This window comes from Notechis scutatus, chromosome 4 (assembly GCF_049901735.1).
Source record: "Notechis scutatus isolate UNSWTSFEM ecotype Mainland chromosome 4, rNotScu1.2, whole genome shotgun sequence".
NCBI lineage: Eukaryota > Metazoa > Chordata > Lepidosauria > Squamata > Elapidae > Notechis > Notechis scutatus.
This window is the reverse complement of record NC_142012.1, coordinates 37,028,718-37,043,402: the sequence shown is the minus strand read 5'-3', so window position 1 is coordinate 37,043,402 and position 14,685 is coordinate 37,028,718. Positions and strand designations below refer to the sequence as shown.

The 14,685-nt window shown below is 33.3% G+C and overlaps 1 protein-coding gene across 1 annotated transcript in view; it reads left to right on the top strand.

Annotated features, from left to right (window-relative positions):
• Positions 1-14,685, top strand: part of FAT4 (FAT atypical cadherin 4) — a 113,137-nt gene that overhangs the window by 61,152 nt on the left and 37,300 nt on the right. The window contains exons 5-7 of the mRNA XM_026667024.2: positions 774-1,696; positions 2,201-2,375; positions 10,454-10,634. Coding sequence (XP_026522809.2) covers positions 774-1,696; positions 2,201-2,375; positions 10,454-10,634 — 1,279 coding nt within the window. The remainder of the gene's footprint in view (positions 1-773; positions 1,697-2,200; positions 2,376-10,453; positions 10,635-14,685) is intronic.

Here is a 14,685-nt window from a genome sequence, read left to right as displayed (position 1 = left end):
GGCAACTCTTCTTAACTTTAAGTAAATACTAAATATTTGCTAACCCATTCCATTAAAAAGTTTTCAGATAAAGAAACAATTGAATCAATACAATAATAGGTATTTGATCTGATAAATTTGTTACAATCTCCAACTCTTACTGTAACACTGGATATTGGCTTAAAATACACTAAATTAGGACATTTGCTTAATCAGGACCAAAATATCTCCAACAGGACCCTGATTTTTTAAAAAAACCCAATAAAAGACAGATTACTGTAATTTTTCATTTTTATTTATTTATCAAATTTATATAGCCAACTTTCTTGCAGAACAGTCACTCCAGGCAGTGTAAAACAAAGGTAAAACAATAAATACCAAGCTAATTATTAGCTTTAAAAACATCTCCATAATTCACCAGTCCCTGGGTTCTCCAGGTATGACTGTTCACCCAAGTTCCAACTGACTGTTCACTTGGGTTCCAACTGACTACATCTGGATTCACACAGGTTCTGACTGATTGTTCACCATGTTTCTCCAGGCCTATTTTTTCACTGTTTCTCAGGACTGACTGTTCAATCCAGTTTTGAGGAACCTGTGATAAAACTAGTCTCCCTTCAGGGATGGGGGGAAACATTTCATAATGCCACAGCAGAAAATACCTGGTACTTAGGATCCACCAAAATGTAGCTATGTATAAATTATATAAATGCAGTCTTATATAAGTTTGTATTGTTTTATGTTTGTAATGATTGGAATTATGATTTTTTTTTCTTTTTAACTTCTTTTTTTAGGTTCTAACTCACAGTTGTCCTATAGTATTACTTCTGGAGATAGCCTAGGACAATTTAGTATTGACAAAAATGGTGTTCTAAGCATCAAGCAAACATTGGATCGTGAAAGCCAATCTTTCTATAGCCTGATTGTTCAAGTTAATGATATGTCTTCTCCTCCAGCCTTCAGATATACAAGCACAGCACAAGTATCTATTATTCTTCTTGATGTCAATGACAATCCTCCCAGTTTTATCTCTCCAAGACTGACATATATTCCAGAGAATACTCCCATTGACACCATTATATTTAAAGCCCAAGCAACTGATCCAGATAGCGGTCCAAATAGCTATATTGAATATAATTTATTAAATCCTTCAGGAAACAAATTCAGTATTGGAACTATAGATGGAGAAGTAAGGCTGATTGGAGAACTTGACAGAGAAACAGTTTCTAATTACACCTTGACTATAATTGCCACAGATAAAGGACAACCATTTCTTTCTTCATCTACAGATATAGTTGCAATAATCCTTGACATCAATGATAATAACCCTCTTTTTGCTCAAAAATTATACAAAGTTGAGATTGCAGAAAATACTCTGACGGGGACAGATATAGTCCAAGTATTTGCTACAGATAACGATGAAGGTTCCAATGGGCAAGTTCGCTATACTATAATCAGTGGAAATACAAATAGTGATTTTCGGATCGACTCTGTCACAGGAGTAATAACAATAGCAAAACCTTTGGACCGAGAAAAAATAGCATCTTATTCATTAACAATCCAATCAACTGATCGTGGAAGTAGTCCCCGGATTGATACCACTATCGTCAACATTTTTTTGTTGGATATTAATGATTACATTCCTACATTTGAGATGTCACCCTATACTGTAAATGTCCCAGAAAATCTAGAAACATTACCAAAGATCATTCTTCAGGTTAGTATATTTTAGCAAAGAATAATAATAAGATTTACTAAGATCAGAATGTATACATTATTGCACACACACACAAACACACACACGGCATATAGGAGTGTCTAACTGACTTTGAGTTAACTTGAAAAAATCAAGCAAGATTTGCCCCAATTAGCTAGACTGTGTTTTGTACTGTCTATAGATAGATAGATAGATAGATAGATAGATAGATAGATAGATAGATAGATAGATAGATGATATAGATATAGGTATATCTATCTATCTATCTATGTAATGCTTGTTAGGATTCAGAAGCAAGTTCAGAAAAGTTTTAAGTAGCTCAAAATAATATTTAAATATGTGTAATTAATTGCACATATAATAAGTTTTATTTTAAATCAATGAAAAGTTTTTAATGGATAGATTTTTGTCAAATAAAAAACCACAAACATAAAAAATGTTTGAATGAAGAGAACATAAACAAAGCCATTATATTCAAAGTAACGTACTTCATTGTTCCTATAGGTTGTGGCAAGAGATGATGATCAAGGAATAAATAGCAAACTAACCTATTTTCTTATTTATGGAAATGAAGATGGTGCCTTTACTCTCTCAGCAAATGGAGAGCTTCACCTTGTACAGAGCTTAGACAGGGAAAAAAAGAAGCAATATATCATGTTGATCACAGCTGTTGATTCAGGTAAGCAGCTTACAAGCTTTTAACATTTTAATGGCATGAAAAAGTTCAGTGAGCAAAGGATTATTCTCTTGATTTTTTAAATGTGCTACATTATAGTATGTATGAGTGGATACATAATTTATTTTGTTTTATTTTCAAAGCTCAATTTCTTTACTCAAACATAAATACAATGTGGGCCTAGCTCTGTCAAAGATAATTAAATGTATAGTGTTATAGTCATATTAACACTGTAAATATTGTTCCATACTTCCAAGTTTCTAGTACAGATGATGATCTGCATAATACCGTGTTTCTCATATAATAAGGCCGGGTCTTATTTTTTTTTGAGCCCCGAAAAAATGGCTAGGCCGTCTTTTCGGGGGTGACTTAATTTCCCCTCCCCCCTTGCATCTTCAGGCGGGCAGGTGGCGACAGCTTGGATGTTGACCTCGGCGTTGGTGGAGCACTTCGTATCGGGGTCAATGCAGGCAGCACCATATCCGGGTGTGCAACAAAAGTACTTCCTAACGGCAAGCCCCCCCACCATTCCCCCCCATTTCGCATGTTTTAATATAGGCCTTAATTTGGGGGGAGGGACTTAATTTCATTTCATGCCTATAAAACATGCTGGGACTTCCTATTGGGGGAGGCCGTATTGTTGGAGAAACAGGGTATCTGCATATATATTACATAATGATATATGTAATACTTTATCTAAGCATGTACGTTTGGTAGATTTTTGTTATGTTGATAAGATTCACAGGAAATTTTACTGGCATAAACTGCAGAAAAGTCTTCTCACAAATTGGTTGTTTCATAGAGCTTTGTTCATGTGGTACGGAAGCTATTCACAAAGCATTGACTGATAATTCTTGTTTTCATAAAAAATGAACTGAATATTTTTTAAAAATTTCTACTAATTAGTTTTAAGGTAAAATAAGGAGGGCTGTTCTCAATTGTTTGTGAAATAAGCTATAATAGTGGTGGCTCAACTTTTTGGGCTCCTGTGGCAAAAATTGTGTGCATGCTTGCGCTCGCATGCTCGCATGCCAGAAGGCAATGCGCGCGATCCCCCCATGCCACTTCATGCCGCCCCCCTTACCTGCACTGAGTTTCCCAGCTGATTTCCAGCCCAGTTGAGGCCCCTTTTGGCCTCCCAGAGGCCTATGGGAAGCCTCTGCAGCCTTTGCAGGCCAAAAAAATGGGCCTGTTTTGTCACTTCTGGTATTTCCAGAAATACAGGAAGTGACAAAACGGGCTTATTTTTCAGCCTCCAAAGGCTGCAGAGGCTTCCCTCAAGTCTTTGGGAGGCCGAAAAGGCCCCAAAATCAACTGGGAGGTGCGCACATGTGCAGTGAGGTAAGTTTACCTGGGACTCGCGTGCCTGCACAAATGGCTCTGCGTGCCATCACGGAGCTATAATATTTATTTCTATTTTTGTAAAGACTATTGGAAATTACACCAAACAGTCAATTTACACCAAACTTGATTTTAGCTAAAATACCAAGAAGGAATTTTGAGGGGAGAGAAGGGAAATGAAGAGAAACTGAAATTTGACTGGATAAGCATGAGCTAATGGAAGCCACAAAAAAAGAGAGTTATGGATCCAGGTCTGTTATATATTTTTTAAAAAAGTTGATTGAGACCAATTTTATATTTAGAATAAGAAATTGATTCATTTTTCTTTTTATCCTTTTATCTCATGCAGTTTTTAACAAGATGAGTTGAACTTCAGAACTCTTCAGAAAGTAGACAGTGCACTGGCTTTTATTTTTTGGAATAATCATATGATAAATAAAAATATTCTCCTTTGAATTTTACAATATATAATCTTCTCACAATCCATTTCTAAGGCCTTCCAGCGTTGTCAAAATCTATCACTAGCCATATTTTTGAATCTGGTTCAGAGTCAGAAATAAATTTTTTAACAGTTTTCTGTAGGATAAGAAGAAAAATGTACTGTTTTCCTTTGACATGATGGTATATAGGAACTTCTTTAATTTATTTTAACTGTGAAAGAGATGGAAATTTGCATTATATTTTAGAAATATGATATGCTTATTTATATCACCTTTGCAAAATAGAATGTATGCAAAGTATCATTGTAATATATTAATTGACAATATTAAGAAAATAACCAAAGATAATAAATTAAACAATTTATAGACTTCCTTTTCTTATCTTATTCTCAACTTTATTTTTCTGTGTCTGTTATCCAATGGTTTATATCCCTTTTCAGATTAGTTAGAGGGCATGCCAGTAACTGAACCTGGGAGTTTCTTTATGAAAAGTCTATGAAATAATAATTCAGTATCATAGAAAATATTTATCTTTTAAACAATTAAAATTTATGTTTTTTAAATATATGTTTCTCAGTATCACATATGCAAGCAAAGCTATACAGACCAAAACTTTTTTTAAAAAGAACAGCTTGTCAAAATTATACTCATTCATTCAATCACTGAGCATAAATCAAGCCTTGGATGTTACCTCAAAGAGTTTTATTACCTGTAAAAAATGTCATTTGGTTATTTTCAATACAGCAGTTAGTTTTCCTTACACAGGGCCTCCTTTATAAATTCTGGAGTCTTTTGTTGCCTGTTTATTTTCCTTTTCTAAGAACATCTGTGACTGATATAGTAGAGTTGACATATGTGAATATAAACACTCACATCAACATGTCATTTGATAACTAATTCTTAATGTGTATTATTTTGTTTGCTGTGATGACAAACATGAAATCAAATAAGGCAGATAGAGAAGATAAATGGGAAATGGGAAATGAAAATGAAAAGGCCTTAAGGCATTTTAATTTTATTTCCTTTAAGGGCTTTTGCCCTGCTTTTCTATTAAATATGCTCATATTAAATATGCTCATATTAAAATGATCTGCAATTAATATGAATTCAGGCTTTTTGTGTGTGTATATATATATCTGTATAGGGGCAATTAAACAAACTCTGTATTACACAATTTTGCAAATCTGTAAATCCACAATTTGCATTAATACAAAGACAATTTTGTAAAGTTCTCAAACTGTTACTCTTGCATGTGGCTCCCTACATAGAAGGGTTATGAAGCCAATCTTTCAGGTAATTGGCAAATGGATTTTGACCTAACAATTAAGTAAGCATTTTCAACTTTTGCCAATAATTGCCTTGCTTCATGAAGCTATAAGCAAGATAAGACTTATCTGTTCCTAAGTAGCCCAACAGTGTTTTGCAAAACTGGTGTCAGAGAATTATTGCTTATTCCTTGCACTGCTGTGGAAAACTTAGAAAGCAAAAATGCAGGATTTTTAAAGTGATTGGAACTGTGTGATAATCTGTTCTCTCAATAAAGGGAATTGGCAATTCTTTAAAAAAAAAATCTGCAGAGTTCTTGTCCTTATCCTGAACTTAGTTATATTTTTGCTCTGTATGTATACATGCATGGCCATGTGCACAAGCCTTTACAGTGTGTACATATGTGTCAGTACATTTCCTTTGTGATTTCAACTCATTTCAAGTTTGAAAAAGTTAACATGAATTGCTCCAAAGAATGGAGAGCTTAATCTGCAGTTAGTTTTCACTAAACACTAATGTCGTAACAAGCTGAATCTCAGATGTGAGTGGTTTCTTAAGTCTGCCTCTAAAATTTATGTGGCTGAAATCATCATGAGATGACTTTTCCCCATGGCTGTTAGTGGCTATGATTCATATAAGCCAGGAATGGGAAATGGGCAGGTTTCCAAATGTTACTGAATTGCAGATGAGGCAGGGATGTTGGGCATTGTTGTTAATTTGGATGATCACAGATTGGTCATCATTGACATAAACCTTTGATCTGAAGTCTAGAAACTGAAATTGAGTCATAAAATTAGCAAGGCCAAAAGCTTGGTATATGTCCATTTTGTTAATAATTAAAACACCACCAATACCCTTTCATTTAGTTTATGTAAGCCACAAAGGAGAAATGTGATTTATAAAAAAGCACTAGGCACAAGTGAAATACTGTTACAGCAGTTAGATTGCAATTCCCAATGGCATTTAAAAAATTAATAAATTCTGATACATGCGACATTGTTTAGAGTAGTACTGTTCTTCTCTTTTAGGGGTGGGGGAGAATAAGAAAAGCAAAGTTTATCACAATCTTTACACTGAAATTTAAAATATGGGAAAATACATAACGGTTGTTAAGAAAGGAACAACTTTTACCTTGACTTAAAATGTTGACATTTGTTTTTTTATTTTATTAATAACCTGTTGCTGCCCAACTCCCAGTGATTCTGAACAGTTTATAATTTGTTTAAAACAGCAACAAATTAGAAAAGTAGGATGACAAAACTAGATGGGAACAAATGACAATGAACAATTCAAAAATGAGGCTTCAAAGGGCTGGGTGAATAGTCAAATCTTCAAGGAGGTTTGAAACAGCAGAAGGTTAGGGGTCTTCAGATCTTTGTGGGGGGAGGGCTTCATTCCAGACGACAGGTTCTGATACAGAGTAAGTGCACTTACGGGGTCCTGATAATTTAATTTTCTTTAATTGAAGAATCTGGAATTCACTACAACTACCAAGTCAAATAAATCAGGCAGATGCTGTGTGAATTAGGCTCCTTCAGGTAACCAGGCTCTATGCCATGTAGGACTTTATAGGTAATGACCAACACCTTGAATCATGCCTGGAAGCAAGTTGGCAACCGGTGCACATTAGAATGCACGGGTGTTACATGGGTATACTAAGATATGCCTATCTGGATGATCTTCAAGGGCAGAGAGCCAAGTGTGCAATTTCAAAGAAATGAATGACTAGGAATCCCTGAGCTAGGAAAGGGTAGAAGTGGTGCATCAGATAAAACTGCAAAGGCTTTCCTGGGCACAGCTGTCACCTGCTCATTAAACAGAGCTGGGATTCTAGGAAGACCTTTCCCCCCAAGTTCTGTTCCATCCTTGAATGAAAAAGTGCCACCTCACCAAAGGTCAGAAATAAAATATAGGTTCTTTCTGTCTTTCTAACTCCATTTATTACTGTGAATTTTACCCAAAGCACATTTAGTGAACTGTTTCTTAATTTTTGGCTGTTATTTTTTAAAACTATGTTGCTAACCAGATTATATGGTTTCTAGGGTGACCTCAGTAACTTTTTACACTTATTGTTTGGTCTTTCTGTTTCCAATGCCTTTCATGCAAAACCATATTGAGCTTCTTTTGTCCTTCTATGTATAAGGAAGGGTTACATTTATAGTTAGCATGCTTTCTTGGTATACTTTTTTGTAGGCTTAAAATAAACCCAAACCATACTGCTTCACAATCTTGATTTGTTACAGCTTACTTGGTTCCATTAAGTGGTTTGGCAAATTACACATTTCCAAAAAAACTTGTTCTAATTTCCCCCCTTGTGCATTCCATGCTGTGGTTTTCAAATAACTATTCCTTTTAAAGGAATTCTGTTAAAATTAAAATGTTTGCATATTTCTACTATGTGCTTTCCCTTGCATCATATGGGGCTTTCCATTTTGTAAATCTTACAATGAATAGCATTATTTGACTTTGTATCCATAATTCTTAAACTATGCCAGATTGTAAATTATTATATTTGACTTCTTGTTATGTGTTTGGAGAATAACATATGAAGTAGTCCCTTTCTCCAAAATTTGGAGAAATAAAAAAAGATATTAAAACCCATTGAAATTAATTAGACTGTTAAATTTGTTTTTTCATTGTTATATATATCTTATTATGTTATATATATCTTATTATTATGTATCTTATTATGTAATTATTGAAGAGTTTTTTTTTTAAAAAAGAAACCATCTGTTAACTGTTCCACTTAATTTTTGACTCAATCTTCAATAATCCATATTCAACAACTAAATATAATTTACTAGCAAAAATAAATAAGTTAACTATGAGGTTCTCAAACTATCAGGGTGTCTTATTTCATTGAATTTTAATGCATGTATTGTATTAATGCATGTATTGAATTAAAAGCCTACATTACTGTAATTACATGTATGTATTTAATGCATGTATTGTATTAATGCATGTATTGAATTAAAAGCCTACATTAATTACATGTATGTAATTACATGTATGTATTTAATGCATGTATTGTATTAATGCATGTATTGAATTAAAAGCCTACATTACTGTAATTACATGTATTAACATGTATTGAATTAAAAGCCTACATTACTTGACATGAGATTTTGAAGGAAATACAATATTCAAAATTTAACCATTGACTCCAGTCAGATACTGTGCTTATGGATTATGTCACTAATATTTTGATATCATCATCACTTCAGAGTTGTGAGTTTTTCAAAACATTACTCTTAAAGAGAAGGTGAATGTTACAATTCCAGGTTTATTTGGGCCTAGCCCTTCAGTTTCACATTATAGAAAAAGGGATTCAAGCAACCAACAAAGAATCTTACCTTAATGAATTCACTCATCAACCAGAAAGGGGGCTTATATTCATTTTATAAGATTGTATATCCTAATCCTCTATTTCCTGATATTAGTATGTTGAAATGCTGTGTCATGGGCTTGGCAGACTGCCTTTGTGGCATTTATGGCCATCTCCAGGATCAAAGGCAAATTATGAAACTGTTGAATTCTATGGATATCTCTGCTTGTGGTTTCCTAATAATGCTGGATCAAAATTCCAGAGATCATTACTATTGTGATGACTAGGTCTTCCTCTGTGAACTCGGGCAGACCATGGTTTTTCACATAAAACTAAGAAAACGGAACCTAGCATCTGTTGCTAGAAATCCAAATGACAGTTCTACCTAACTAGCACAACTGAAGTCTATCTAGAATTGGTGCTATTTATTTTACATTCAGAATCCAGGACTCTCTAGTGACAATAGACTAATTGTAGTCCATAATGCAATTATGAAGCAGTTGTTGACCTTTTACCATGATGTCACAAAAGAAAGTTATGTTAGTCAGCATATTTTATTAAAGTGACAGTTTTCATGAAGGAAATGCCTCCTAAATAATTTTATTAATAATCCTTCCAACTTAACGGATTATATCAAAGGCTCCACTATAAGTCAATTTTTCAGGGCTCTCCTTATATGTGCAACTAGACTTTCTCTGTATTTGCTGTATTTGTTACTATTCACAATTCTAAATGATTTAATGAAAACAAAAGAAATGCTGCCTGGATGTTAAAAAAATATATGATTTACGAATCTTCCTTGAATTTATTGCATTTTAGCCATTATCTAAAACTGTTTTAACAAATATCACTTGCAACCATCTGCAAAACTTATTCAGCTTCAGGAGTGAAATATGTGCTTACTTTACTTATGCTTAAATAGTTCACTAAATCATGATTGACTATTATGTTCAAGAGTGAAGAAAGGCATGGAAAATGTAGCATAGGACAAAACTTGAAAACAAGCATGTTCAATAGATTTTGAATGTTCAAGTAATTGTTTGGGCAACGGGTCATTCCTTTGGAATGTTTTGTTTTATGATTTGTTTTACAGCACAGCTAAACACACACTATCTAAATATCTATAGATGTGTGTATACACATACACACACAAATAATGTTGCCATAGAGGACAAATTCAGCAAAGATTTAGGAAAGGGAAAAAAGAGGGTTTTATTGCTTCCTGTACTCTTCCTGTACTCCCATCAAGCCACATACTGAACTTTCTAATCCATGCTCTAAGCTTAAGAATAGAGAAATGACTTTACTAACATATTTTTTTGCAATTTCTGAGCATAACTTTCCTTTCTCTGCCTTTTTCCACTCTGGAGTTATCAAATTCTACCTTGGTTTTCACCAGCCAAATTGTACAAACGGTGTATACAACATTATTATGTGAATAGTCTCAGCCAGCCAGTATATATCGATTGAGACTGACCCATCATTTTAAATTTCAGGTAGCAAACATCTCACTTCATAATAAGGTATTCAAAATTTTCCTGTGTAATTTTCCTGTCAGAAAGGATCTTATTTTTTAAATTATTTTGGCTTTCTAAATTGGTAAATTGTGAAGTATTAAATGTGATATAATAAATAAAGATTGGGGTAGCGGGTATTAACATTGTCCCCTACGTAACTTCCAGTATTTCAAATCCTTTTTATTTTTCTAGGAATTCCCAGTCTTACTGGTACAGGAACCATTTCTGTCAAAGTAGATGATGTCAATGACAACGTGCCCAAGTTTGCCTTTAATATGTATTCTAAAACCATTCCAGAGGATGCACCTACTGGGACAGATGTTTTGCTTGTAAATGCCTCAGATTCTGATGGCTCTGTGAACGCTGTCATCAGGTATGAATACTTATTTTGGTGCTTATCAGTAAGTTCCTTTAGAGTTTGTTTGTCCTTATTCTGGAACTGATTTAATAGAGGGGTCCTTGGTGCTCTTTAAGCTTGCTTGTTTTTTTGCAGATGTTTTATTACCCTAACTAGGTAACATCATGGTAATGAAACATCTGCAAGAAAACAAGCAAGCTTAGAAAGCTCCCCTCATTTCAATCCTAAGCTACAAATATTCTCCTTCACTGATTTAATAGAGCCTGACGATTTGATATTTCACTGAACAGTTTCCTTATACTTTACTTTAATCTGAAATAGATCGTTAAAAATATGCAAAATGTGCTTTTCCAAATTTTAATACTTTTATAGTTCACGGCAACATACTAACTTTAGCATCGCATGTTAGTGTCTTCTGTAGAGTTATGGAATTTATTCTGTTGGGAGGTACTTAGGTGTATCATTACTAGTATAATTTGTAAGATCTTACATCCTTTTAAAGATGAACATAAACTTTTTTTTTGGAATGAAGTGAACAAAGCTTTTGCCTTAAAAACTACATTGGCTTTTAATAAGGGTATAGTAATTTGAAGGGGGGGAAATTGAGAAACAAAAAATCCAAATGCTTGCAAAACTATAATTATTATGTACTAAAATTAGGTTCATAATTTTTACAAAATATTTTTTCTTGATTTATAAAGGTATCATTCTGCATTTAGTGATAAATTAATGAATGCCATGCTGCTACATTACAGTTTTGTGTTGATAATATTAATGTATATTTTAAATTTGATATAGGACTAAAACAGTGTAAATAAGTTTCTATTGGCATGTTTTATCCAATGGGAAATAAATTATAAATGAATGATAAATAAGAATAGTGTGGGCAATAGAGTGTAGTTGTCTTTCAAATCCACTTAAGCCTTCCTTTATCCCAACACCAATGAAATAACATTGTAAACCCTTGCATGAGATCACAAGAATCATTTTCTCACTGAACTCTCCTGTGCTTTTGGTGGTGATTTGACTGTTCTCATGAGAGTTTTGTTAATGCCCAATGTAATAATATCATTAAAATTTACGATGATAGAGGAAATGCATACTGTATATGTTTGCATTTATATACAGAGAAAGCTTGCCAACACTTGGATAAGAAATTATAAACATAATTGGTCATAATCTGTATATACTAACGGTTTCTGGATTTGTTGAAAACAACAATTGTAGGTCAAAGAATCGTATTTTTCTTTTCAAAGATGGATTTTCTTTCCAAAGATCTACAACAAATTAGGAAATATTCCCCCCCACCCCGGACCTTCAGAAAGGTTATTAATATCCAGTATTATGGCCCAATGATTTTTACATTTTTTTCATAATATTTTTTTTCTTTTGGAAATTAGAAAATTCCTATAATTTATTATTACCAGGAAACAAGGGAGGGTTACATAAGAGTTTAAGTGGCAGTAGCAGATTTAACATTTTACTCAGTGGGTTTATGTGTTTTTAATAGAATGCAGAGAAGCTTCATGTTTGTTTCTAATAACTTTTGTCATTCAAAAAAACCAGAATAAGCTCTTTTCCATTTCAACTAATGTGAACATCAGCTTGTTGTTTCCCAAAAAACATGGAAATGGAATTTAAAATGCTTGCCTCATTTTTTGAAAAAACTAGTCTTTTCAAAAAAGCAAATTCAATATCGTAATCAGGTTATCCCTTACTCTAGTTCATTCTTAAAATACAAAATGAATAAAGATGCTTAATTTAAAATATTCATATATTTTTATTTGATTGACAACAAGCTTAAAACTGAGTACTGCTGCCATCACTATCATTTGTCTAAAATGTGATGTAATGAAATTACACATTATTTTATTCTACAGGATTATACATCATTTACACTCCATAGGAGATTATTTGTATAAAACCTTACATATGCTAGAAATAATACTAGAAAATAGAGTTTGGGTATCTTAATTTCCTGTAATTTTTAAGTAAGAATTTTTTGCACAAGCCTATTTTATTCATTTTTGCTGTAACCTTCAAAAAGTCATAAAGGTAAAAGTCCAGTCCCTGCCAGTCATGTGCAACTCTAGGGGGCAATACTCATTTCTGTTTCTTAACCGAGAGAGAGCAAGCATTGTCCAAATGCATTTTCCTGGTCATGTGACAACATGACTACATGCTAAAGGTGCATGGAACATTGTGACCTTCTCATTGAAGTGGTACTTATTTACCCACTTCACATTTACATGCTTTTGAACTGCTTGATGGTCAGGAGCTGGGACAAGTAATATGAGCTTATCCCATTGCATGGTGCTTGAGTCTTGAACTTATGCTGTCACATTTCCAGCTGACAAGCTCAACATCTTTAACCACTGAACCATCGGACCCTCTTTCAAAAATTCATACCAAACATTAATGTAATATGTTATATTTTGACTCTGAGGTCTACTCCTACAGAATAACCATGTAATAATTCTCATGAGCATAGTTTGACCCAACTTTCCCTAAATTTGTGTCTTTCAAATGTATTTCCAGTATTTCCATTCATTCCTAGTTATTCCAATATAATGTGAATTGCACTTCAATATATATTTTTAGGGTATCTGTTTGTAAAAAGCTGCCATAGTTTATTGAATTAGTTCTTGAGACATTCCTCAACATTACAATTACAAGGGATATATATGCAACATATGTAAAAATAAAATGTCATTTTGCTATAGTTGCTGGACAATGTGCAGAAGATAGAGTACTTGTTTGCTTACTTTGGTAGTGAGACACTCAAGTCATGTTCCTTTAGCATTTGGTCTGATCTAATAGTATTCTTCTATTTCTGTACATTTGAAAAACTCAAAACAGTCTTGAACAATAATTTTTGCACAATATATTCTGGATCAAACCTATCAGTTTGGGTTTCTTTTTTAGCCATTGAGTATGCAAAAGAGATTAGATCGAGATCAACATATGGAAGGATATAGTGAAATATTTAGGGAAGGAAGTATTGCTACTGAGCATTCACCTAATCAAATATTTCTTCTCTCCAGTCTACCAAGCAGACAGTCCTTCTTAGTAGCATAGAAAATGGTATGCATGAATACTTGTAGATTTTATGGGAAATGGTTGTGTCGGATTATGATTAAAATGAATTCAGTTCTGAGTTATGTAAGAATTCACTTTGTAGTTTTCTACCAACTTAAAAAAAATGACATCATGTCCAATTGTTAAGTGAAAAAAAATTGGCAAGAGTAACAGTCTGGGCCACATGAAAACGTAAGGGATTATATTCAGCATAGCCACTGCTGAAAGTTCTAACCATTTTGGTTGCTGCTGCAGGCTCAGTGGATAATGCAGTAGAAAGCTAGTGGTGTTACCTTCATTGTTAAAAGATTTGTACATTAAAATAAAAGAACTTTACTTTTCTTCACAATTTTAGGTTAATAGTGTTTCGGTAAATAGCTGTATATTATAAACTCATACATTCTTATTAATAATAAATGATAAATTTTTGAAGGCATGCTTGTTACCATTTGTATCACTATACACTATTTTAGTCATTTTCTATTCTTTTCATACCCTATTTTGAGCTAAAATTAATAGTAGCTTTAATAATTATTATTGATACATTTTAAAGAATTTTTTTTCTTTGATTCTGTTTTCCTAATTGTAAGAGCTGCTCATCAATTGAACAGATTGCTATGAGTTGCAGTGGACTTTCTTTTACTGGAAATGTGTAACCCAGGATGCTATCATAGTGGATTTATACAATGAACAAGGGAGCTTAGGCTATAAGACTTCAAAAATCCCTATCATTCTTTACCTACTATGATTCTTTGATTTATAACTGTGCTGAATTCTCTCTCTCTCTCTCTCTCTCTCTCTCTCTCTCTCTCTCTCTCTCTCTCTTTATATATATATATATATATATATATATATATATATATATATATATATATATATATATATATGGATCTTTGGTTATTTGGGTTTTCTCCCGTAAGATTGGAAGTATCTAGGCAATGTTTTGATGAAGTCTGCTAGTGGGGTGTGACTTGATTGGGTGGGGGCT